This window comes from Phyllostomus discolor, chromosome 8 (assembly GCF_004126475.2).
Source record: "Phyllostomus discolor isolate MPI-MPIP mPhyDis1 chromosome 8, mPhyDis1.pri.v3, whole genome shotgun sequence".
Taxonomy (NCBI): domain Eukaryota; kingdom Metazoa; phylum Chordata; class Mammalia; order Chiroptera; family Phyllostomidae; genus Phyllostomus; species Phyllostomus discolor.
Genome location: NC_040910.2, coordinates 47,558,691 through 47,581,810, shown reverse-complemented (window position 1 = coordinate 47,581,810; position 23,120 = coordinate 47,558,691). Strand labels below are relative to the sequence as shown.

Here is a 23,120-nt window from a genome sequence, read left to right as displayed (position 1 = left end):
TGCCTTCTACATGCCAGATGTGGCAGGTTTTCACACAGTTCTTATCCTTTTGTGTTGTTTTATTACTTATAGATGAAAATGAGGCCCAAGAGGGTGAATTCTTAGAGGCTGGCTCCTTGACCTGTAAGTCAGAGGAGCTGTGTGCTGGGGTGAAGTCACCTGTCTGGGATCACACAGCTGCTTATCTGCCTCCAAAGCCCATTTCCTCCACATGACTTAGAAACTGTTCCCTTCAGTTGCAGTTAAAGTTGTCAACTGAGCACAAGAGACTCAGGAGGTTTTGGCTAGAAATAAATGACTAAGATCTGTTTGGGTCTTAGGATTTGCAAATGGGAAATACAACTAGGCACTACCCAGAGTGTTCCAAAGAAGAAGTTCTTACAGTAAAAAGTATTCTTGAAAAGAATTGGTCCTGCATTCTAAGCCTCTGGTCTGGTGTGTGATGGTAATGTTCCAGAAGTCATGTGGTTTGGACAATGGATAAGTTTTCCTATGTGCTTCATTCTTTCCTGTGTCTTTCAAAGGGTTATCTGCAGGAATTTATTCATCTCCAGGCATTGATGCACAACTGAAAAGTCTAAAAGTGGAAGTTCTCAACTACTTAAAGCAAGAATAGAACTGTTTCCTCATGCCTCAGCCTACTTGAGTAATTTAGCAGCTTGACTATACTGACTCATTTCTTCACTCTTCAAAGGGTGTTTCTGTTAAAACAACTACCTACATCTTTTTAATTCATAAACCTGTCCTGTTCAGTGATTTACTGAGCATTTAATTTGTGCCACGTGCAGGAAACAGACACACAAGCTGACCCTCAGAATCCTCAGTCTGATTTATAGATACATCATACTGAGTGGCACACAGTTGCTATGTTGGAGGTGCATGAAAAAAAATGTGAAGGAGAGGACCAGGTAGTTATTTGAGGGGCATATGGGAATATTTTGACTTAAATTTATAAATCACAAGGTAATTCTTGTACATTTTGTATTATACATGCCTCATTTAACCATCAGAACCCAAGTGAGACATATTAGCCTTATTTTAAAGAGGGAAATAGAACAGCTTAGCCCATGGAGCAGGCCTGGAACCCAGGAGTTCTGACTCCAAGCCCAGGACCCTCTGCCCAGCAGAGAAGCCTCAATAGTGCGCTTTTTTCTTCACCTTTGTCATACACCCCAAAGAGGAGCTGGTGTGATTGTCAAGGGTGTATCCTGTCAGTCCACTTACCTGGACCACATTACTACAGTGAGATCCTTAGGAAACCCTTGTCTGGCTGACCCAAGAGGCTTTGTGGTCTACCACTGCAGTTCTAGTGGGACCTCAAGCAACTCTGATGTGGGATATGGTCACTACCATATGAGTAAGGACCAGCTGTAGTGATGGCCTTATTTTTCAGACATCAAGAATGTGAACTACTCAAGACACTGGAATACCTACTGGTCTCGGGGCAACTCTGTGTGAACAGAGGTTTGTTGGGTGACGTGATCAGGTCCAAGGAATGCTCTGTGCTCTGGCATAGGACAGGACCTTTGTTCCCCTATCATTGCTCCTGCTGTGGCTTGAGACTAGTTGACCACATGGGGTTCAGTTACCGCAGAAGATGAGGTGATAGCCACACCAAGCTCTGGCTTTGTTGAGACTACAGACCTGGACATTGGACCTGGATTTCTTCAGTAACTCCCTACTTTTTAAATAACTTTTATTGTCCATATACATTTAAATTTGAAAAAAAACTGTTAAAGCTACAATGTCAAAATAATAAGATCTGTAGAGAGAACAATTTCTAAAATATATCACTGAGATACATAAATGTGTTTGTGAATACAGTTTATCTCTGAAGCTACAGAAGAAACAACACAGCAGTTGCATCTGGGGAGGGAGGAGGATATATATACATTTTTTTTTAAAACTTGAATTACAGCGGATATATTATTTTAAAACCTCAACTGAGAACATGTTTGATTCGAGAGGGAAAGGAAGAAAGGGTGAGAGAAACACATCAGTTTGAGAAAGAAACATCCATCAGTTGCCTCTCATATACACCCCGACCAGGAATCAAACCTACGACCTAGGCATGTGCCCTAACTGGGGATAGAACCCGCAGCCTTTGGTGTATGAGACCACGATCCAACCAACTGACCCACCCAGAAAGGGCTGCATGTTATTTTGTAATATGCTTTAACAAAATATGCCAGAAACATTTCCCCATGTTATTAAACATTCTTTCTTGATGTTGTGTGTCCACGCACATGGTGGTGCAGTGTTCTGTTATAAGGAAGCACTACCATTAAGCCCTGGGATAAGTTCACAGTGCACAGTGTAACTAACACACACTTCTGATCTGGGATTCATTCTTCACAGCACATTTGCAGGGCAAAGCAGGCATGCATGCAGTTTTAAACTTCTTTTCATTTTGCTCCTTAGGTAGGTCTCTTCAGCAAGTTCATCTGGCCCAGGGGTATGCAGGTAACTTATTTTAAGTCTTGTTTCCAAGTCCTTGAAGACCACCACTGAAGCAGCCTCTACTGCTTTCTTTTGACTAGGGGATTCTGACTGGCTCACTGAAATGAGCCTGCGTGAGGCCCTGTGATGCTTAAATTTTCAGTCTCAGATAAATGCATTTTAAACACTGCGAAATGAGTCATGAATGGAGTGGTCATGAGTGTACAATCTTTCTGGGAGGCAACTGAGGAATTACCAGTATTAAATGTGCACACCCTTACATTAACCACAGTATCTGTCAGGTCCGGCACAAATAACCCCCTTTTTATTACAAACTCTTTTATTACAAAATCATAAGCATGCCATTCTGTAACAAGAACATTAGGCTCAAGCACACCATATGATATTTTAGGGGAAATGTTCAAATCGCTGTCCATCTTATACGAGACATTCACGTGCCCTACCAACCACAAACAGGCATTGCTTCTGCTGTATACTAAGTTATGTTATGCTATATACTGCTATACATACTACTACGTACTACAACACTTTTAAAAGTTGTTTAAAATGGAGCCAACCCAAGAGACTCCATAGTCTGGCTTCAATAAGTTACCATACATCCACACCACAGAGTCACATGCAGTCATTAAAAAGTGACAATACAAATGCATTAACTTGTTTTGGTTCACCTGTTAATCTGAAAAATGCTGTGTATCTTCAATTCACAAAAATGCAAGTATGTATGATACTGTGCTGTTTCTGAAGTTCATCTGTGGCTGATCACAAGTTAAAACTTCTTGATACAGACCTTTACTAGCATGAAAAAATGCCCACACTATCCAAATTACTGAGCATCACAACTGGAGTGTTCGTGTTCGCTTGGCTGCCTCCAGACTATGTGATAACCTTACCAGTGAGGCCCTGCCCTCCTCCCTTATCAATGTCTCAGCACCCTGTTGTTTTCTTTAACAACACTTTTGTTGTATGTTTACTGATTTAAGGGTCTCTGATGCCCCTCTTCCTGCCCCATAGACTGTGGGCTCCTAAGAGCAGAGCTTAGATTTGATTTGTTCATCCACAAGCCACGTCCAGCCCCCATTTCTGTGAACCAAAACCAGGCTTTACAAGTGAAGATTTGTAATCAAACAGGAAAGACTAACTTGGAATCCAAAAAACCATTTCATTCTTTTCATTAATAGACCTGTGTTTTAAAAGCCATACTTGATTACATTTTGAATTCCCTTAGTAAAAAAGTTATAGACATTTTTCTCTTGGGTTATGAAAGTACCTACATAGTATCCTCAATTTTGCCTCTTGCCCACAAAGCCTAAAATATTTGCTATCTGGCCCTTTATAGAAGTCTGTTGACCCCTGGCCTAAAGCATTATCTGCCACACGGGAGGCAATCCCTAAGAGTCAAAGGGAGACATTTTGTATGAGGGTCAGCTGACAGGGGATATCCACAGTCTGCCTTAGTTTGCTGCTCTTTATCTTCCCCACAATCTGCACGGGTTGACTTCATCCTCCGAGGACGAAAAAGGAGCCACATACTAAAGCTGACAAGTTCAGGGGAGGCCAGCATGGCGGCCTTACAAACTCAAGAGACCGAAAAGTAACCTCATACGATGATCTGAATGTAAAAATTCCTAAGTAAAGGCAGGTCATGGCAGGTAGTTATGTCCCAGACCTGTAGCTTCCTTGTCAAAGGTCAATGTTTAGCTTAAGTGAGCCTATTGCCTTTTTGCATCTAAGATAACAAACATTTGAAATGTCAGAATAACCTTTTACAGACCCCACAGGACAAGACCACAACACCATGAGCCCACAGAACTCCTGTTATCTTGTTCCGGCATACCATCTCGCTGTGCTATAAACGTTAAATGTCCTGTATCTATCAATGTAAAAGTATGTGTTTCTCTATTTTGCCTTTTTATCCAATCCCAGATATCTACCCCGACTCCACTTTGCTCTCTCCCGCCCCCTTAATCTACCACCAATGGCTTACATGTAACCCTTCTTACCTCTCCTCCATTTTTCAACGTATAAAATAAGCTGCCATTCTCCAGAATATTTTTCTCAATTTTTTGAGATTTTGTTTCCGGCAACTATCAGTTCGGTCCAAATAAACTCATAAAAATTCTCTACAACTCTGGACGTTTCTTACGTCCACACTCGCTTTAGAAGGAATATCATCGTTCCTTTCAGGAAGGTGGACAGTCTTGCAGCGCAGGCACCGAGAGGTTACCTTCCAGATAACCTCGAACGACTGCGCGGAAGCCACCGGAGCCCTACAGGAGCATCTGAGGCCGGCGGGAGTGGGAGGTCCCCACCCCAAGGTCTTCCAGTGCTTGTGGCCCCTATCACCGTTGGGTCCTGCGAAAGAAACTGAGCGCGAGGATCTTCGAAACCTCACTAAGTCCAGTTCGATCCTCGCCAAGCCCGGCGCCTCCGGATACTGCTTTAACAACGAGACTGGCCTCGGAGCCTCCTGGACTCACCTCACCGTCTCTTCACTGCAGCTCCCCCTGAGAATGAAATGCAGGCCCTGACCCAGGAAACAATTCTGCAGTCCCGAAGCACCGCGGGGAACGCGGCCCACCAGGGGTGCAACGTGAGGAGGGGAGGAGCCCCGGCAAGAAATAACGGCCACCCAGGCAGTTCCAGGTGTTCTGGGGCGGCGGGCGATAGAAGATCATTCCGCGCATGTGCAAGAAGGCCTCTGCGCCTGCGCATCGCCAGCCCCTCCTGCGTGCTGGGCTACGCGCGGCTTCTTCCCGCCCGCCTCCTGCCCTCACTTCCGGGGTTTCCCGGCAGCGGCCGTAAGTGGCGGGAGGAAGCAGTGCACGAGGCCCGCCGTAAACGGCTCCCTCGCGCCACTTCCGGCCGGCTTCTGCAGACGGCGCTGGTGGGGGAACGAGAGGCGCCGGAGGTCGTTCTTGGCGGCAGGAGCCATGGAGATGCCTCTGCCACCCGATGGTGAGGCCCAGCCGGGGTTTAAGGACCGTTTCTCTGTCCCCCGAATACCCTGTTGGCGTACCCCGCCTCCCGGGGCCCGCGGGCCTTGGAGGGGGCGGGGCTCGGCCTCTTGGGTTTGCCTGCGGCCTCTCCCGCTGGTCCTCGCTTTCCCGGCGCGCTTGTGGTCCCTATCAGGATCCGTACAAGGGCGGCCTCTGTGGGGCCCACCCCTAGGGACCCCGACCTGGCGGACAGCGGCTAGTACGGCAGGGCTCCCGGATTTGGGCGGTCCTCGCTGACGCCCCGCGTGGCCTTTTTCTCCGTTCTCTAGACCAGGAACTTCGAAATGTCATCGATAAGCTGGCCCAGTTTGTGGCTCGCAACGGGCCCGAGTTTGAGAAGATGACGATGGAGAAGCAGAAGGACAACCCGAAATTCTCGTTTCTGTTCGGAGGCGAGTTCTACAGTTACTACAAGTGCAAGCTGGCCCTCGAACAGCAGCAGCGTGAGTCCTCTCCAGCTCTCTGGCCGCACCCTCGAGCGATTCCTTTCTCTGATTCCAGTGCGGCTCTGCTACAAACCGCCTTCTTTTGGTCGCATGCTCTTTGAAAACGGGGCCTCTCGGCCTTCGTGATCCCATCTGCTGTTCTTAGGCTTGCAGCGAGTGGTTGCTGAGTCGGAGTGTAATAGAGAACGAGGTTATCGATCTTTCTCTGGGCTCAGGATCAGGGATTTTTCTGTTGTGCAGATGTGATGACTGAGGTCAGCAGAAGTGGAGTGAGTGCTTCAGTGTTTTCCAGGAAGGGCATGATAGAGGCTGGCCGAGGACTCTTCAGGCACTGCCCAGCCCCCTTTGTGCGTTCTTCCTGGGTACAGTTAGGTTTTTGTGCGTTTCAGTTGCTTGCAGTCCAAATCAAAAGGAACCGTCCCTCTGGGTTTTGGTTCTTGGCTGATTGATGTTTATTGGTGTTCACTGAGTTGGGCATCAGGGCTCTGGTCCTGCCCTCAAAGAGTTTAAGGTGGAGTTAGGAATCACAGCTGTCACTTGGATGATAAATGGCCACCGGATAGTAAGGTACCACATTTGTTTTGTACCGTAGTGAATCCTTAGCTTCTAAATATGTTGTTTAAGTAAGTAGGGATTGTCTAGTTGATGGGCATTGAAAGCTAAATGTAGCTTGTACTACAAGCACCAGCTTTTGTTTTGGGTCATTGCTGTTCCTTAATATGTAGTATGTAGTACTTTATTTGGTTCAATAAAGAACTTGTAAGAAATGCAAAGGTGCAGTGATTTGAACAGGCCTGGTTCAAGTATCCGTGGGAAAAGCCACAAGAGTCCCAGCATGGCTGGAGTGTAGAACATGTGTGGAGGGGGTAAGCATTTGGTCTGGAGTGGAAATGCCAGGACAATGTTTGGGCTTTGTCCTTCATTTCAGGGGTTCTTCTGTCTAGTTATGTTTGAGGTGGTGGTGAGGGAGAGCAGCTCCCTGAAATTGTAGGCAAAGTGTTGTATGTGCTTATGTGTTTCTGGAGCAATCACTCCTTAGCTCTGGCTCACCAAATTTAAAACCCCTTCCACAGGCAGTGAAGCCACAAGGGAGTTTGAAACAAAGGAGACCTGAGTCAGGTTTTTGTGGCCAGTGTGGCAAGGCTGGAGGGAGCAGAAGTGGAGGCTAGGACCACTGAGGCTGGAAGGGGAGTGAACAGGGCATTTGATGGTAAGAACTGGATTAGGTCAGTGGGTTGAGTCTGAGGGACTGGGACTGGGGGGCAGGTGGGGTTAAGGGGTTGAATTTGTGAACTGGGGCACCAGGTGGATCTTGTTGGCATAACCAGGCAGGGGGGAAACAGTGCTTTGGCTGGTGTGACCAGGGGGTGAGAGCTGCTTCCTTTGCCAGGGGAGCCCATTCACTTCACCCTGCAGGGTCAGATATCCAGAACGGCTTGGGACTTGGCGCAGTAACCCAGGAGGGATAGCGTGCTTCTAACAGGGGATGGTTGGGACTCATGAAGTGCTTTCTGCAGGTAACAATACCTAGCTGGAATTAAAGAAGGTATCAGTTAACCAGATGGGAACCGACGGGAGAAGGGTGTTCAGCAGAGGAAAGCGCCTTAGGAAGGGCTGGGGAACGGAGGGGACAAAAGCTGAAGCTCCGAGAAGGAGGGCTTCTTAGAGTGGCCCAAAGTGGGGATGCAGAGTAAGGAGAGCTGGCTTGCCAGGATTTTCCTGGGATCCGTGGAAGTCTCTTGGAGGGTTGGTTTCAGGTCTGTGTTCTGGAGCAGCGTTAGCCACTGTACAGACTGAGGCCCAGGACTGTTCTAGAATGGCATTTTACAAACTTTGGTGAAAGACCAGTTTTGTTTTTTTTTAAATCTGCACCCCGTTGTAGAAACTACACTTTTGCAAAATACAGTAAAAACGTGAGCTATAAAATGTCAAATTACTGTAAAGACTCCAAATCCTCCCTTACTATTTCTGTGTTGGCTTAGCCTTGGTAGCGCCTGACCAGTCCTGAGACCACACTTTGAGCAGCAGCGCTGTAGTTGCCATGTGGAGGAGAGGCATGGGGGCAGGACTGGATGCAGGGGGGGGGCACTTTAAAGGGCAATGTGAGTGACAGCAGAGTTTGCTAGTGACAGCAGGGACACAGACAGACCAGCATGTGATCTAGGGAGCTGACTTGGCAGCACGGGTTGACTTGTTAGTGTGAGGTGCAAGGGAAAGAGGAGGGTATGTATCTCGTAGTCTTCTGGCTTGGGTATGTGGACATAGCAGTACCAGCCACAGAGGTCAGGACTAGGCTTGGTAGGGGTGGAGCAAGAGGAAACGTGGGCCCATGTGAGGTGCCCATGGGAGGACATAGGCTGTTTGAGCTGTAAGGTCCAAAGCTCAGGAATCCAGGAAGGACACGATAGAGGTGTGCAGATGGTAATTGCAGCCACAGGAACATAGCCGAGTGCCCTGGGGGCTCTAGAGGGAAGACAGCTCTGGCATCCCAGCATTTAAGGGTTGGAGAGAAAGAGAAAGGGGCCGAGGGGGCAGCCACATAGGCCGAGTGAGACCAGAGTTGTGGGGGTGGGGGGTGGGCACAACCAGACTTGCCCTGGGCTGAGATAGATGAATTGAGGTAGAATCTGGGCTGTAAAATTGTTGAAAGGGGAGCGGGGGATTAAGGGGATGTTAAGACATAAGACAGGTGTGTGTTTAGGTGCTGCTGGGAGTAGTCAGTAAAGAGGGAGGAAATGGAGAGGCTGCGAGAACAGGTTTGCTAAAGAAGTGTCTTTGGGAGGGCAGAAGAGGGTGTCCAGAGGCAAGTCGAGGAAGTCGTCCCAGAGGGTGTCTTTGGGTGCGAACACCGGAAGGCTCAGTCAGGCCTAAGAAGTGACTGGGAGCCCCATGATGGGCCCGGGCCACACCTTCCACCCCATTTGCCTGTCTTTGTCCAGAGGCCAAGCCCCCTTGGGGTGGGACTCAGGAGGGCTCATGGTCATGTTCAGACTAGACAGTGGTTCCAATGGGGAGACCATTTTGTCCAGCAACCCTTCACATCGGAAACCCTGCCATCCAGATTTCTATCCCTTCTCATCTGGCCAGATTTGGGGCACACACCCATCTGACTCAGGCTCCTGTCAGCAGGATGGATATCCCACACTGGCTGAACCTGGATTGACTCCGGAAGTCTCTTGCCAAGGAGTCTGTTCCCCCAGAGTCAGGATCAAGAAACTAGGGGCTGGGGTGGTGGGTCACAGCCTGTGCTCAGGAGTGGTGGGCTGCTCCTGCTGTGGGACCTCAGGTTTTTGGACTTGCTAGCCAGAGGTCAGGTGGCTTTGATGTCCTGAAATTGAAGAGTAGATTAGGGGATAGTAGCAGAGGAGGCTGGGGGACTAGGGGAGATACCCTTTGGGGCAGGGCTGTGGCCTGGATTTAGTATCAGTTCAGGCCTAGGTGAGGTGAAGAGGATGGAGGGGATGAGCTTGGGCTTGGTCTATGTCAAAGAACACTGGGCAAGACAGATGGTGTTGGCTGGAGTGGCAAGGTTACAGTCCTGAGGTCTCCTGGGAGAGGACCGGTTCGGAGGTGGTAGATGGGACCGTGGAAGGAGGCTGGGTCTGGGCTCTGGGGAAATGGGGGCAGGTCGGGAGGGCCCAGCTGCAAGTGAGGGGAGCCTGGCAGACTTTGGTAGGGGTGACTGAGGCGGACTATGTGGTGGTAGCACAGCACAGAAGTCTTTTGTGGGTGGTAAGTGTAAGGAGGGGAGCCCCTCTGGCCTAGAGCTGCCCAGACGGCAGCCAAGGGATCAGCTAGATCCCAGCTGCTTTCTCATGAGGCCACCTTTCCTCCTTTCCTGCCAGTCATCTGCAAGCAGCAGGCCCCAGAGCTGGAGCCAGCCACAGCCCTGCCACCCCTCACACAGCCCCCGCTAGCCCCTGCTGCACCCATCCCACCTGCCCAGGGAGCCCCGTCCATGGATGAGCTCATCCAGCAGAGCCAGTGGAACCTGCAGCAGCAGGAGCAGCACCTGCTGGCCCTCAGACAGGTACGGGGCCTGCTTCTCCTCTTCCCTCCCACTCCACCACCCCTGAGACCAATGCTCTGAGTAAGCCTAGGGCCCTCCCCTTCTCTTTAGTCCTCGTCTGGGTGTCTGGGGCTTACTCCTGTGCCTCAGTTTTTGTGTCTGCACATTGGGACTCACAGTAGCTCTCAGGAGGACTCATTATCAAGCATCAACACTGAGGACAGTGCTGCCCAGTGCTCAGCAGTGCTCCAGTGTTGCCACCACCCCTGGTGTGTTTAGCCCAACCGCTGACTCTGGACAGAGGTTGCCTCTCACTCCAGGAAAATGACTGCTCAAGCTGTTTGCTGGGGTGGACACCTGTGAGTGGGACTGCACATTAGGAATTGTGAGTGCCAGGTGGTCTCTAGTACCATTGGCAACAGTTCTTCCTAGCCAGATCATTCCAAGCTGTTGTGGGAAGGACCCTTCTGTCCCAATCCATCAGTTCTGATACTTTGGCCAAGTACAATAGGATAAATCGCCAGGAAAGTGAGATAAATAAAAACTAAGACAACTGAAACACCAGCCCCAGTTTTATTAATTAGATTTAAGATTACTGTCGTACTGCTGACTAGAAAACATGCCAGATCACATACCCTGTTTCTGGATGGAGCGCCTCATAGGCTGGAGGGTCTGTCCTCCACCAGTCCTGAGCAGACTGCCTGCCCCCACAGTGGTGCTGGGTCCCAGTGGTCCCTCCATTTCCTGATCTAATGGGTGAAACTCTGGCATCTTGTTTTAATTTCCAATTTCCTGGTTGCTAGTGAGGTTGTTCTCCTTTCTCCTCACTAGGGACCATTTATACATCCTGTCTGTCCACATCGTTGCTCACTTTTCTTTTCTTTTCTTTCCTTTTGTGTTGAATTGGCTGCAGAGATTCCTTGTTCTGCTGTGTCTTAACCACTCCATCTGTCACCTGGAGGGTTGGGGGCAGACATTGTCTTTCCGTGTCTTACCTCATTTTGTCCTCTGCCCGCTCTGCTGGCCATGGCCCTGGCTGCCCCAGGTGCGGGTCTGACACTGCAGACGTGAGGGACAGGGCCTCCTAGTGCTGTGGTGGGGCACTGATGGGCAGTCTTGGTCCCACCTGGCCCTCTCAGGAGCAGGTGACGGCGGCGGTGGCCCATGCAGTGGAGCAGCAGATGCAGAAGCTCCTGGAGGAGACCCAGTTGGACATGAATGAGTTTGATAACCTGCTGCAGCCCATCATTGACACGTGCACCAAAGACGCCATCTCGGTGAGGGCTGGTGGGCTCAGTGCTACTGACAGGTGGGAGCCCACCGAAGTCTGTCTGGGCAGGGACTCCTGTAGGGGTGCCTTGTCTGCTACTGCCCTTCCCTCCTAAGTACCTCCAAGAGGGAGAAGGCAGGCAGGCAGAGGCTGTAGTGTGCAGCCAAGCCCTTGGGTACCACACCTCAGCTGTGCTCTGACCTCCCTGGGTACCTTGCCCACGCTCTGGCTGGGGGAGCCCAGCCCTGTTCACCCATCACTCTGGCCATTGCAGGCCGGGAAGAACTGGATGTTCAGCAATGCTAAGTCCCCTCCACACTGTGAGCTGATGGCGGGCCACCTCCGGAACCGCATTACAGCTGATGGGGCGCACTTTGAGCTGCGGCTGCACCTCATCTATCTGATCAATGATGTGCTGCACCACTGGTAAGGGCCCCCAGGTCCAGCTCACCTCGCCCTCCAGCCCTTTCATGGCCACTGTTTTTCACTTGGTAGCTTGGCCTGTTCCAGGACGGGAGACCCTGGGGGAGGGTCAATCCAGGTCATAAGCACCTCCCCCACACCCACCCACACACACCTTGGCCCATTCCCAGACCCCTCACCTTACCTGGGGCCACCATTCCTTGTCTCCTTGCTCTCTTGCGGCAGCTTCTACAGTCTCTTATCATTTCTCTGTTGGCTGTCAGCTGCCCCTCAGTGATATGCATACACACCTCCAGTCACCTAACTGCCCTGCTTCAGGGCTCTTGATGCCAGGTTCCCCTTGCTGACTATGTCGCACACCGCGGAGACCAGCCTCCCATCCCCAGAGCCCTCCCCAGGCCAGACCAGTGTTTACATCTGCGCCTCCTTGGGGCCTTACAACAAAGGTTAACCTAAGGAACCAGATGCCTGAGCCATCGCAGGCCACGGGAGGAGACAGGCAGAAGGAGACAGTGCTAGTGAGGCTGGTGTGTGGCTGCCATGTTTGGCTTTGAGCTTGGCCAGCTGAAGGGTTTGGTGCCAGTGAGGGCAGCAGAAACTGACCTGCCCGCCTTGGTCCTTTGCCTTGTCCTGTCTTCCACTGCATGTGCATCCTGGGTGCCTTCCCTCCCCACCCCCCACTCAGTCACTGCCTACATTGTCGTTCCCTTAGTTCTCTGGTGTGGGGAAATAGGCAGCTACCGGAACCTTCCCCACCTTCCTGCTTTACCCACTGCTCTTCTGACTCCAGGGAAACTCTGCAGAGACAGCCCTGTCCTGCCTGTCCTCCCACCTGGACTGCCCTCCCTCCCCCGACCCCAGGCACTCCATCCTGTATGTGAGCTCCCTCTGGTGAGCTCGGTGTTGGGAGGGGTTTCAGCTACTCGCCATCTGCCTCATGTCCTCCCTGGGAAGCAGCAGATATGCCACCTGGGTTCTGTCACCGCCATGCTGGGGGCCCTGTGCCACCTCAGTGTACAGCTGCCAGGGCTTCCACACCCATTTATGCACAGAGTGTGGAAGAATGTGGGAGCAGGCTGCCTTGCCCAGCCAGCCTCGAGTCCCCAACGCAGGGCACACTCCTGCTTCCTGAAATGTGGGGGCTGGGTTGGGGGGCTTTTGTGCACAGGGGATAGCAGTGCTCAGCAAGGCCAGGTAGCCAAGTCCCTGAGCCCACAGCAGCCCTCGCTGGTCCTTTGTGGACAGTGGGGGCTCTTATAGGCCCTGCATCTATCCATGGTTATGCCACCCCAGGAAGGAAGGATTATCTTACTGATAAGCAGACCAGGGTGACAGGCTTTGCTCTGAATGTCCCCAGCCTGTGATTTTTTTTTTTTCCTTTTCCTACTGCTTTCTATCTGTCAGTTGGGCCCAATTGCCAGCACAAGTCTTGTGGGAAGCCCAGCCCTTGTCCCAGCTGGGTTGGGGGCCCGTTCCCTGAGAAGGCAGAGGGTGCTATGGCTGGAGCCGCGATGGTAACGGGCGCGTGGCCGGGTCCCGCCCCAGGGCCCTGATGCGCGGAAGGTCTCTCCCTCACAGCCAGCGCAAGCAGGCCAGGGAGCTGCTGGCCGCCCTGCAGAAGGTTGTGGTGCCCATCTACTGCACCAGCTTCTTGGCCGTGGAGGAAGACAAGCAGCAAAAGATTGCCCGGGTATGTGGTGCAGCCTGGAGGGTGAGGTGGGCAGGGGCTGGTCATGTTTCCCTGATGTGACCCCTCGTCCTCCCCACATCCAGCTCCTTCAGCTGTGGGAGAAGAATGGCTACTTTGACGACTCCATCATCCAGCAGTTGCAGAGCCCGGCCCTGGGGCTCAGCCAGTACCAGGTGAGTGTTGCTACCTCTCGAACCACACTCCTGGGCCAAGCCAGGCACCACCCTAACAGTTTTTAGAAGTCAGGGGGCTCATCTCTCCAACCTGGGCTGGAAGCAGGTGATGGAATGGTGGCTTCGGATCCCACGTGTGCCTCTGGTGAACATTGGGGGCTGAGGTCTGAGCAACTGCCTTGGGGGCCCCTGTCCCACATGCAGTGAGGGGCAGACCCTCCCAGGTGAGACTTGCGGGTGTGCTCGTGACCCAGTTCCCAGTTTCAGTCCTGCTCTCAGGGTGTCACTAGCCTGTTTGTGCCGGTCCTCCAGGTGTGTACTCACGTGATGGGGACGTGAGCAGATCCCAGTGTAGTCTAGGCTGCTGCAGCCATCACCGTGTGCAGTTGGTGCTCCTTGTTCACATGTCTGTCTTTGCCCAGAACACAGGCGCAGGGTGAGGAGGGACTTTCTGGTCCCCTCTGCCATGGTGCCAGCATCACTGCCCCATGCACAGCTGCTGGAATAAAAAGCACAGCTCACACCCCTTCTCTCGGGCCGGAAGGCCTGGTTGAACGTCAGGTGCTGTGTGCAGGCTGCTTTCCTCGGCAGTGGTCCTGAACACCATCCCTCCAACAGGGCACAGGCTCTTGCTCAGAAACAAACGAGGAAAGTGCACTTCATACTTTCTCTACTAAAAATGGACTGTTACCACCATCCAACAATTATGCCAACTGCCTTTTTTCCTCCCAAGTTTACAATAGCAGCTCATGATTACTGAGCTCCTCCGTATTAGTCCCTTTCCATGTGTTAGTCACCAACTCCTCCCTGAAGTCCTTGAAAGTTCGTCTCAATGTTGTACCATTTTGCAGATGAGAAAAATTGCGGCTCAGAGACTTGGTGACTCGTTCAAAGCCAGACAGCGAATGAGCGTGTCCCAGAATGTTTGTCAGGAACATGTGTTTAAAGTCTGTGTGGCCACCCAGAGCACAGCTGTCACTGCCGGGTTCCATTATCAAGGAATTCTAAACTGCACTACGTATCACCAAGGCTTTAGCTAGGTTCAGATGCTCTGGTTGTCAAGACCAAGTTGATTGTTTTACATGACAGTCACCTGCCTGCCTTGCTGCCCACGGCCGCACCTCAGCTTCCCAGTGCTTTCCCAGCATTTGTCCCCAGTGTGCTGCCAAAGGGGTGGGCCCTGGGGCCTGAGCCCTGAGTATTAGCTGCCCTTCTCTCTCTGCCAGGCCACGCTCATCAACGAGTACTCCTCAGTCGTCCAGCCAGTGCAGCTGGCCTTCCAGCAGCAGATACAGACCCTCAAGACACAGCACGAGGAGTTTGTCAACAGCTTGGCCCAGCAGCAGCAGCAGCAGCAGCAGCAGCAGCAGCAACAGCAGCAGATCCAGATGCCACAAATGGAAGCCGAAGTCAAGGCCACACCACCACCACCTGCCCCGCCGCCAGCCCCCACGCCCACCCCAGCCATCCCACCAACTACCCAGCCCGGTATGTGGCCCCCCTCTGCACCCTTGGGGACCAGCCCCAGAAAGCAGCCTCCCACACCCCAAGAGAAGGGCTCTGATTATATAGTCGCAGGCCAGATTCTAATCAGTTTAGAGTGCCAGGCTGGGGGACTTCGCATTTAAGTGTAACAGAACTTTTACAACTCAGACAGTTCTCCTGTCTGAGCTGTCCCAGAGAACAGGCAGGGGGAAGGGGCCCAAATTGTTCTCCAGGACCAGGGTGACTTCTCATTGGATGGGCAGGGCCGGGGCAGGAGTTGAAATACAATCCCCTTGAAAATACAGTGTTCCCTCTAAATAAAGATGTGAAAATACTAAACAAAAACTTAACAAGTAAAACCCAGTCAAGTATTTTTAAAATATATTATGATCAAAAAGAACATGCCCCAGGAATGCACAAGGATGGTGTAACACTAAAAATCTAATGAAATAACAGATCAGATGAGAGGAAGTGGTCTTTCAGCCCAATTCAGAAAAGTCAGTAAAACTCATCGACGATAAAATTCCTCAACAAACTAAAATTGATGCAGCAGGCCTGAGGCCCTTGTTGTAGAACTCTCAGAAGGGAGCGTGTGTCCTATGTGAGGCAGTCTCCCTTCTTCCGCTGCCTTTCCAGTGGTGACTAGTGTTCAGTGGGGCCACGAAGCCTGGATTTATCGGGAAGTAAAGCCCAGCCTGGGCTGCCTGAGTGTTTGCTGAAGAATGGTTGGGGTGGGGCCTTTTGCTGCCGGGGCCTCTGCTAACTGCCTTCTTGCCTCGCTCCAGATGACAACAAGCCTCCCATCCAAATGCCCGGCTCCTCTGATTATGACACCTCGGGAGGGGTCCAGGACCCTGCAGCCACTGGCCCCCGGGGCCCTGGGCCCCACGACCAGATCCCGCCCAACAAACCCCCCTGGTTTGACCAGCCTCACCCCGTTGCTCCTTGGGGTCAACAGCAGGTATTTCTTCTTCTCTGGTGCTTTGATCATTTGGGGTTCTCAGTAACAGGTCCCCGTTTTCCTGTGAGTGCTGGGAAAGTCCACAGAGTTAAGTACAAGATGGTGTTCCCTTTCCTTCCCTTTTTTTGACTGGTTCAACTAGCAAAGTGTACACATTTTGTCACCCTGGGAAGAACATTCTGGTTTTATAAGGAAAGGGAAGGTCACCACAAGTATCAGGCTGGCGGCATTTTCCGGGGCTGAGATACTGGTCACTTCCTTCTGTTTCCTTGGGGTCAGAAACTTCTAGGTCAGGGCAGGGGTCATCTTATCCAGCATAGCATGACTGGGAGGCCCCCGAGAACAGGGTCCCCTCACCGAGGTTCTGCCCTGGTTTGGCAGTCCACTGTCAGCTATGGCCTGGCAATGCACTTGGCCAGCCTGCCCGTGTGGTATCTTACACATTTTTAGATAGTTGCCATATTTAAAATCTGTTTTCCTGGCTTCCTGTGGGTGTGGTAGCCTGGGCTGGCCTCTCCATGTTGGTGGTCAGTGGAACTAACCAACCATGACCCTAGACGTGGGCCTTCTGGTCAGCCTCATCTGGACACATCCTTCCCTGGCTCTGAGTTTGGGTTGCAGTGCAGCTCTAAGTCTTCAGAGCAGCAGCTGGGTGAGACCGGAGCTATATTGTCTTCATTCTACAGAAACGTGTCCTGGGGTGGGCTCCGGAGCAGACCCTGAGGCAGGATTTGAGGGTGACAGTTGATGTGGGAGATGACCCAGGAGAGGAGGCAGCACAGGGTAGAGGGGAAGTTATAAAAGGGGGTGTCTTCAGGGTAGGAGGCCACCATGGGCCCTTGGAGTTCAGTCATTCCACATGCTCTGGGTATGGTGGAGGAGGCACCTCTGCACTGTCCTCCGAGGGGTAGGCGGGTTCCAGAGCCCCTGTTTGTGGGGCTTACGTGCTGACCCAAAAGACGTTCTCAGCTAAGATCTGGGTGCAGCATTCGGGAGTCAGGTTATCTGCATGGACATGAGGGGCCAACGGTGGGGCAGGTACCACAGTATCCACTACTCATGTCAGTCAGCGAGGTACCATGGTCTGCCCAGGGCAGCGCCCAGTGGACCATCAGCATGCAGCACCAGGCAGTGCGGAGGCCAGATGTCTGTAGGGTGCTGGATGAGCCTCATGAGTGGCTTACCTCTGCTCTTTGTCTTGCAGCCTCCTGAGCAGCCCCCCTACCCACACCACCAGGGCGGGCCACCCCACTGCCCGCCTTGGAACAACAGCCATGAGGGCATGTGGGGTGAGCAGCGCGGGGACCCAGGCTGGAACGGCCAGCGTGATGCACCCTGGAACAGCCAGCCCGACCCCAACTGGAATAGCCAGTTTGAGGGCCCCTGGAACAACCAGCACGAGCAGCCACCCTGGGGTAGCGGCCAGCGAGAGCCACCCTTCCGCATGCAGCGGCCGCCACACTTCCGTGGGCCCTTCCCACCCCATCAGCAGCACCCACAGTTCAACCAGCCGCCACACCCCCACAACTTCAACCGCTTCCCACCCCGCTTCATGCAGGATGACTTCCCCCCGAGGCACCCCTTCGAGCGGCCACCCTATCCTCACCGCTTTGACTACCCCCAGGGGGACTTCCCTGCTGGTGAGTGCTCTGTCAGTTCAGAGGCCCAGTGCACACAGCCCTCTCTTGCCCTGGTTCCTGGAGAAGTCCAAGTTGCCTGCCTGGAGGAGGTGCTTAACAGATCTGCCTCCTGAGCATGCTGATGGCACTGCTCTCTGTCCTGGGTGTGTACCTGATGAGTCTAGGTCACATCAGAGTCATGTGATGACAGGCGAACAGGCTGGCAACTCAGGTGTCGGCAACAACCACACACCGGGCTGTGGAGGTGTAACCTCCTGGTCCCTGTCCCCGCACTCCCAGGAACAGCACTCCATCTGTCTGTCCTGCAGAGAAGGGAGCGCAGACTCCAGAAGGAAAAGTAACCCCTGAGGGCCCACAGCAGCAGGCAGTCGGCAGGCACCGAATCCAGGCCCACGCTGCTGTCATGGGGTTGCTTCCCTGTTCCTTGTCTGAGTTTTTATCAGTTTCTCTGCTTACTGTTGTTGTTTTTTTTTTTTTAAGAACTTTACTTTTGTTATTTTTTTCTTTTTAAAATGATTTCATTCCTATTGTATTACTGCTTCTACTTTTATTTAAATTTTTTTAATTTATTGCTTTTAGAGAACGGAAGGGAGAGAGACATCGATTGTGTTGTCCCACTTTATGCATTCATTGGTTGGTTCTTGTATGTGCCCTGACCAAGGATCGAACCCACAACCTTGGTGTATTGGGACAGTGCTCTAACCAACTGAGTTAACAGGCCAGGGTGCCTCTACCTTTATTTTTACATCTATCCTTGGTTATACCAGTTAAGCTCAGAGATCACTTAGCACTTTCCTTGCTTGGGTTAACACCCCGGAATGGCATGGCAGAGGCCCACAGACTGGGTGGCTCCAACAGCGGGCACTGACTGATTCCTGGTGGAGATAGGGTTAGTTCTGGAGCCTTGCTCCTGCGTTTGTAGACAGCCATCCTCTCCGTGTCCTCGTGTGGTTGCCCCATCTGCCTGTCTGCCAAAATCTTCTAAGTCACACTGGATCAGGACCCATCCATATGAATTTACTTTAAGGTAATTACCTCTTTAAAAGTTCCGTCTCCAATGCAGTCACATTCTGAGGTACTGAGAGTTAGGACTGGTGGTGAATTGGGGGGTGGGGGGTACAGTTCAGCCTGTAACATTGCTGTTTGAAGGCTCCGTGATTTCCCTGTGGTTCCTTAACCTGTGAGGTCCATCAGGTGCTGCTGCAGGTACATGATAGGCCCCTCCGAGCTGAGTCTCGCCTCCTCCCTCCCGTGCTGCATTGCCTAAGCAGTGAGTGAAGCAGTGGTAGAGAAGGTGCCAGGCAGGGCTGCCCAGAAGGGTATTGGCATCTTTGCCTCTCTCTGACCCCCTTTCTGCTGACACTTGTCACCTAGGAGAATATGCCTGAGCCCTTGGCACTGCCCAGCTCATAACTTCTCTGTAAGCCTGAGACGTTTTTGTTTTGCAGAGATGGGACCCCCTCACCACCACCCTGGCCACCGCATGCCACATCCTGGGATCAATGAGCACCCACCTTGGGGGGGCCCCCAGCACCCTGACTTTGGCCCTCCTCCCCATGGCTTCAATGGACAACCCCCCCACATGCGGCGACAGGGCCCTCCCCACATCAACCATGATGACCCCAGTCTGGTCCCCAACGTTCCCTACTTTGACCTCCCCGCCGGGCTGATGGCCCCTCTTGTGAAGGTAAGGTCTGTGGTAAGTGCCAAGCTTAGCAGCACATGCTCAAGCCGGTGTCTGTCTCCATGTGAAAAGTCCACAGGTGGAACCCATTTCCCATAGGTTGCAAAACAGTGCTTCCCAGACTACTTCCCTTCTCATTTTCTGCTTCCTGGTGAATTTTTGACCAAGCCGGTGAGAATGCGCCTGTGCCAGCAAGGCCCATGCTGCTTTGCTCCCTCTACACCTCCCTCCTGGTGCTGAAAGTTTGGTGCCACTTGAGCCGGCTGGGTTGCACATGATGGCACAAGGGTTTTTCAAGAAAGGGGCAGCCTCTGAGGTGTGCCCTTGGGGAACTCAGGAATCTGCAGAGGTGGGGTAGGGCATGTGAAGGATGAACTGAGCAAGGGGCTGGGGCTCCAGGGGCCCTGCTGGTTACTGCCCCTTCCCATGCCCTCTGAGCCACCATAGACTATATACAAGTAGGGAAGAGGCCATCAGGGTGCAGGGAGAGGTAGAGGCAAAAGGGCAAACGAACGGGGAGCTGTTACTGAGAAGGGGCTCCAGGGTCCTACTGAAGCTGTGGTGGCTGTGGGAGGGCCTGCAAGGGAGAGGACGAGGTGCGGGGTAGGAAGTTGGGGCACGGGGTAGCATCTGCAAACAGGGCATGCAGGACTCACAGCCTGTCGGAATGAACCCGGGGCTTTTTCTGTCTCTTTAGCCTGAGGCCACATCTTCTGTGTACGTTGGCTGGAGAAAGAATTCTGTGGCTTTTATCAGCCTCAAGGGGGAGCCCTCAGCCACCCTATTTGGAATGTGGCTGAAGCCCTACAAGAGGGTGGGCCTCCCAAGAAGGGCAGGATGAGCACTCTGGTGCCCAGGGCAACCTGTACACCAAACTAGGGCCTGTCTCCTGCCCCTGTGCCTGCACCCTTCTGGGTGGGCCTGATGGCTCCAGCAAGAAGCAGTGACCACTGTGTTCTCCACTGCAGCTAGAAGATCACGAGTACAAGCCTTTGGACCCTAAAGACATTCGCCTTCCACCCCCCATGCCACCAAGCGAGAGGCTGCTGGCGGCCGTGGAGGCCTTTTATAGCCCTCCTTCCCATGACAGGCCCAGGAACAGGTACGCGGCTTAGGGACACCCAGCAGTGGGGTGGGTGATAGGGGGGGAATCTGTCCCTTCTCCCAGCCTGTCTTCCCTAATTTGGCCTCACAAGAAAGACTCGTACCAGCCATGCCTTCTGCCCAGCATGGTGTGAGGCCCAGGTAAGAAGTGTGATGTCTTGAAGAGAAATCGCCAGTTTGAGTTAGAGGGTCTGTCTCCCCTGGCCCTTTTTTTTTTTTAAGACTCCATTTATTTCTAGGGAGAGGGGAAGGGAGGGAGAAAGAATAGGAGGAAAAAAATCCCTGTGAGAGAGACATTGATCAGCTGCCTCTTATGTGCACCCCAACCAGGGACCTGGCCAACCTGGGCATGTACCCTGACCAGGGATTGAACCAGCAGCCTTTTTGCTTTGTGGAATGACACTCAACCAACTAAGTCACACCAGTCAGGGCTACATAGTAGTCCTTGATGAAATGCTTTTCCAGCTCTGGCTGGGTAATGCAGTTGGTTAGAGCATCATACTGGTACACCAAGGTTATGGGTTTGGTCCCCAGTTATAGCACTTATAAGAATTAACCAATGAATGCATAAATAAGTAGAACAAGATGTTTCTTTCAAATCAATAAATAAGAATTGAAAGAAAGGCTTTTCTACTTAAGATCTATCCATTAGAACAAGAACTCATCTCAGACGTGGCACATTTCAGAAGTGGCTCACTGCTGCACACCCAAGTTTTGTCCCTTTCAGGATACCCTTCCCCCACAGCCTGTTTGCCCGCCCAGCTGAAATGGCTTCCCATCCTGTGCCAGGTGCACATGTGTCCACCTAGGAGTCAGAGGCCCTGGCCCCCAGCTTAAGTATGACCACAGACCCTAACCCCCCTCGGCTCTTTCTTGAAACAGCAGTATGGAAAGGCCAGGAGCTGGGTGGAGCCAGCTTACAGCCCAGTCTCTCCACTTATCAGCAGATGTCTTGCCTCAGCCTGCTTTTGTATCTGAGAAAGGGTGCCGCGGAAACAGCCACCCGAGTGCTGTCTGGGGGGCCCGTGCTTAGCATCCTGAGTGAAGGGGGTGGGGGAGGCTGTACACCTCGGAAGGCCTGTGGCAGGTGTGAGGAGGCTTACTCCTGATGAGCTTTCTCCAGTGCCCTGTGTTGGGGAGGTGGGAGGTGTTGTGGTCACATGGGGGTTACCCCTGTCTTACAGTGAAGGCTGGGAGCAGAATGGCCTCTATGAGTTCTTCCGAGCAAAGATGCGGGCCCGACGGCGGAAAGGCCAGGAGAAGAGGAACAGGTAACGTGCCTGCTAACCTGTGGAGTCATGGCCTCCCTGGCTGGATCTTGGGAATTGCCTTAGAGTGAACCAGACACACTGTTCTGTTGCATCCTGATGTGTCATAGCATGCCCCAACACCTCGCATCCTGCCCAGATATGTGATGTCACACACACCCCCAAACACAGGCAGAAGAGGTCAGGTCTGGCCCCTGCCTGGGTCTGGGGTCTGTCTGGCCCCTGTGACAGAGGCACTGAGTGGGAGCTGTTCCCACAGGCCTGGGTTAGACTGAAAACACCGGCACAAAAAAAGGTTGCTATGGTCTGTATTCACTAAGCTGCTTAGGAACGCAGCACCCTAGTGTGAATGATGTGGCCTCACACTGACAGGCACCCATAGGTTCCTCCCAAAATTGGGTGGGGGTGGCAGGCTCAGCTTGTGTGGGAGCCGGGAGGTGCCGGCTCTAGCTCAGCAGCCTCTCCCTGCAGCGGACCCTCACGGTCTCGGAGCCGATCCAAAAGCCGAGGGCGTTCCTCCTCTCGCTCCAACTCGAGGTCCTCCAAGTCATCTGGCTCATATTCGAGGTCACGGTCACGCTCCTGCTCCCGTTCCCGCTCCTACTCCCGTTCCCGCTCCAGGTAGGCAGGTTTCACCTCTCTGGGATTGGGCCTGAGGCTTCTGCGTTGCCGCAGGGCTGACCCGCAGGGCTCTCCCTTCTCTTCCCCAACAGAAGCCGTAGCCGATCCCGCTCCTCAAGAAGCCGCTCGAGGTCCCGTTCCCGCTCCCGGTCCAAGTCATACTCCCCAGGGAGGAGACGTCGGTCGAGGTCCAGGAGCCCTACTCCGCCGTAAGATTTCTGTCTTAACTGTCCAGTGACCCGCTGGTAGCACTGGAACCTCTGAGGCTTTGCTGTGAATGTGAAACGTGTCATTAGAAGACATGCTGGCAGTGGCCTGTGCTGGGACAGCACCTCAGGGACACCCAAGCACTAATGCGGTGACATTGGTGCCTCCTCATCTCACACTGTGGTCTTACCTTTTTGTGGTCATGCTGTAAAGCCTGAGGCGGTGCCTGGGCTGTGTTTCTAACCGTTTTAGGGTTTGGTGTGCCCCACCCTTGCTGCACAGTATGGGGCAAGAGCCATCATCTTAGGGAGCCCCCTTACTTGGCTGGCGAAGAGGATGAAGAAGAGTGGTGGAGACACAAGTGTGTGTGTCTGTGCTACACTGTGGCCGCTCATACAGACCACACCCTGTAACACTCTTAAGAGTTTTCATTCCAATAAATGTACCAGCTCTTTTTTAAAAGACGTAACCTGTCTTAATTTTAGTTCTTCAGCTGGTCTGGGTTCTAATTCAGCACCTCCTATACCCGACTCCAGGCTTGGGGAAGAGAACAAAGGACATCAGATGCTGGTGAAAATGGGTAAGGTTCTGGGCTCAGGGTCCGGGATGATGGAGTCAGGCAGTTCCGACTCACTGCCGTGTCTTTGAAAAAGGGCAAGCCCGCAGGGTTTTGCTGGGCGTTC

At 52.6% G+C, this 23,120-nt stretch overlaps 2 protein-coding genes across 6 annotated transcripts in view; one reads left to right on the top strand and one right to left on the bottom strand.

The window, feature by feature from the left end:
• The first annotated feature begins 5,275 nt into the window (after nt 1-5,275).
• Nucleotides 5,276-23,120, top strand: part of LOC114502407 (calcium homeostasis endoplasmic reticulum protein) — a 19,389-nt gene continuing 1,544 nt past the window's right edge. The window contains exons 1-16 of one of the 4 annotated variants that reach the window (XM_036032497.1): nt 5,276-5,415; nt 5,726-5,899; nt 9,748-9,932; nt 11,051-11,188; nt 11,456-11,607; nt 13,150-13,294; nt 13,378-13,467; nt 14,694-14,955; nt 15,738-15,913; nt 17,118-17,553; nt 19,002-19,240; nt 20,206-20,339; nt 21,526-21,612; nt 22,081-22,230; nt 22,323-22,439; nt 22,974-23,017. In XM_036032497.1, the coding sequence (XP_035888390.1) occupies nt 5,391-5,415; nt 5,726-5,899; nt 9,748-9,932; nt 11,051-11,188; nt 11,456-11,607; nt 13,150-13,294; nt 13,378-13,467; nt 14,694-14,955; nt 15,738-15,913; nt 17,118-17,553; nt 19,002-19,240; nt 20,206-20,339; nt 21,526-21,612; nt 22,081-22,230; nt 22,323-22,439; nt 22,974-23,017 (2,554 nt within the window). In that variant the 5' untranslated portion in view covers nt 5,276-5,390. Of the gene's footprint in view, nt 5,416-5,725; nt 5,900-9,747; nt 9,933-11,050; nt 11,189-11,455; nt 11,608-13,149; nt 13,295-13,377; nt 13,468-14,693; nt 14,956-15,737; nt 15,914-17,117; nt 17,554-19,001; nt 19,241-20,205; nt 20,340-21,525; nt 21,613-22,080; nt 22,231-22,322; nt 22,440-22,922; nt 23,018-23,120 lie in introns of all 4 variants that reach the window. The other 3 variants (XM_028519305.2, XM_028519306.2, XM_028519304.2) reach the window with 3 other exon arrangements.
• The window catches only part of C8H19orf44 (chromosome 8 C19orf44 homolog), a 17,889-nt gene continuing 16,668 nt past the window's right edge, over nt 21,900-23,120 (bottom strand). Inside the window, exon 9 of one of the 2 annotated variants that reach the window (XM_028519307.2) lies at nt 21,900-22,501. The gene's annotated coding sequence lies outside the window, so the exon portion shown is untranslated. The remainder of the gene's footprint in view (nt 22,502-23,120) is intronic. The other variant, XM_036032498.1, reaches the window with a different exon arrangement.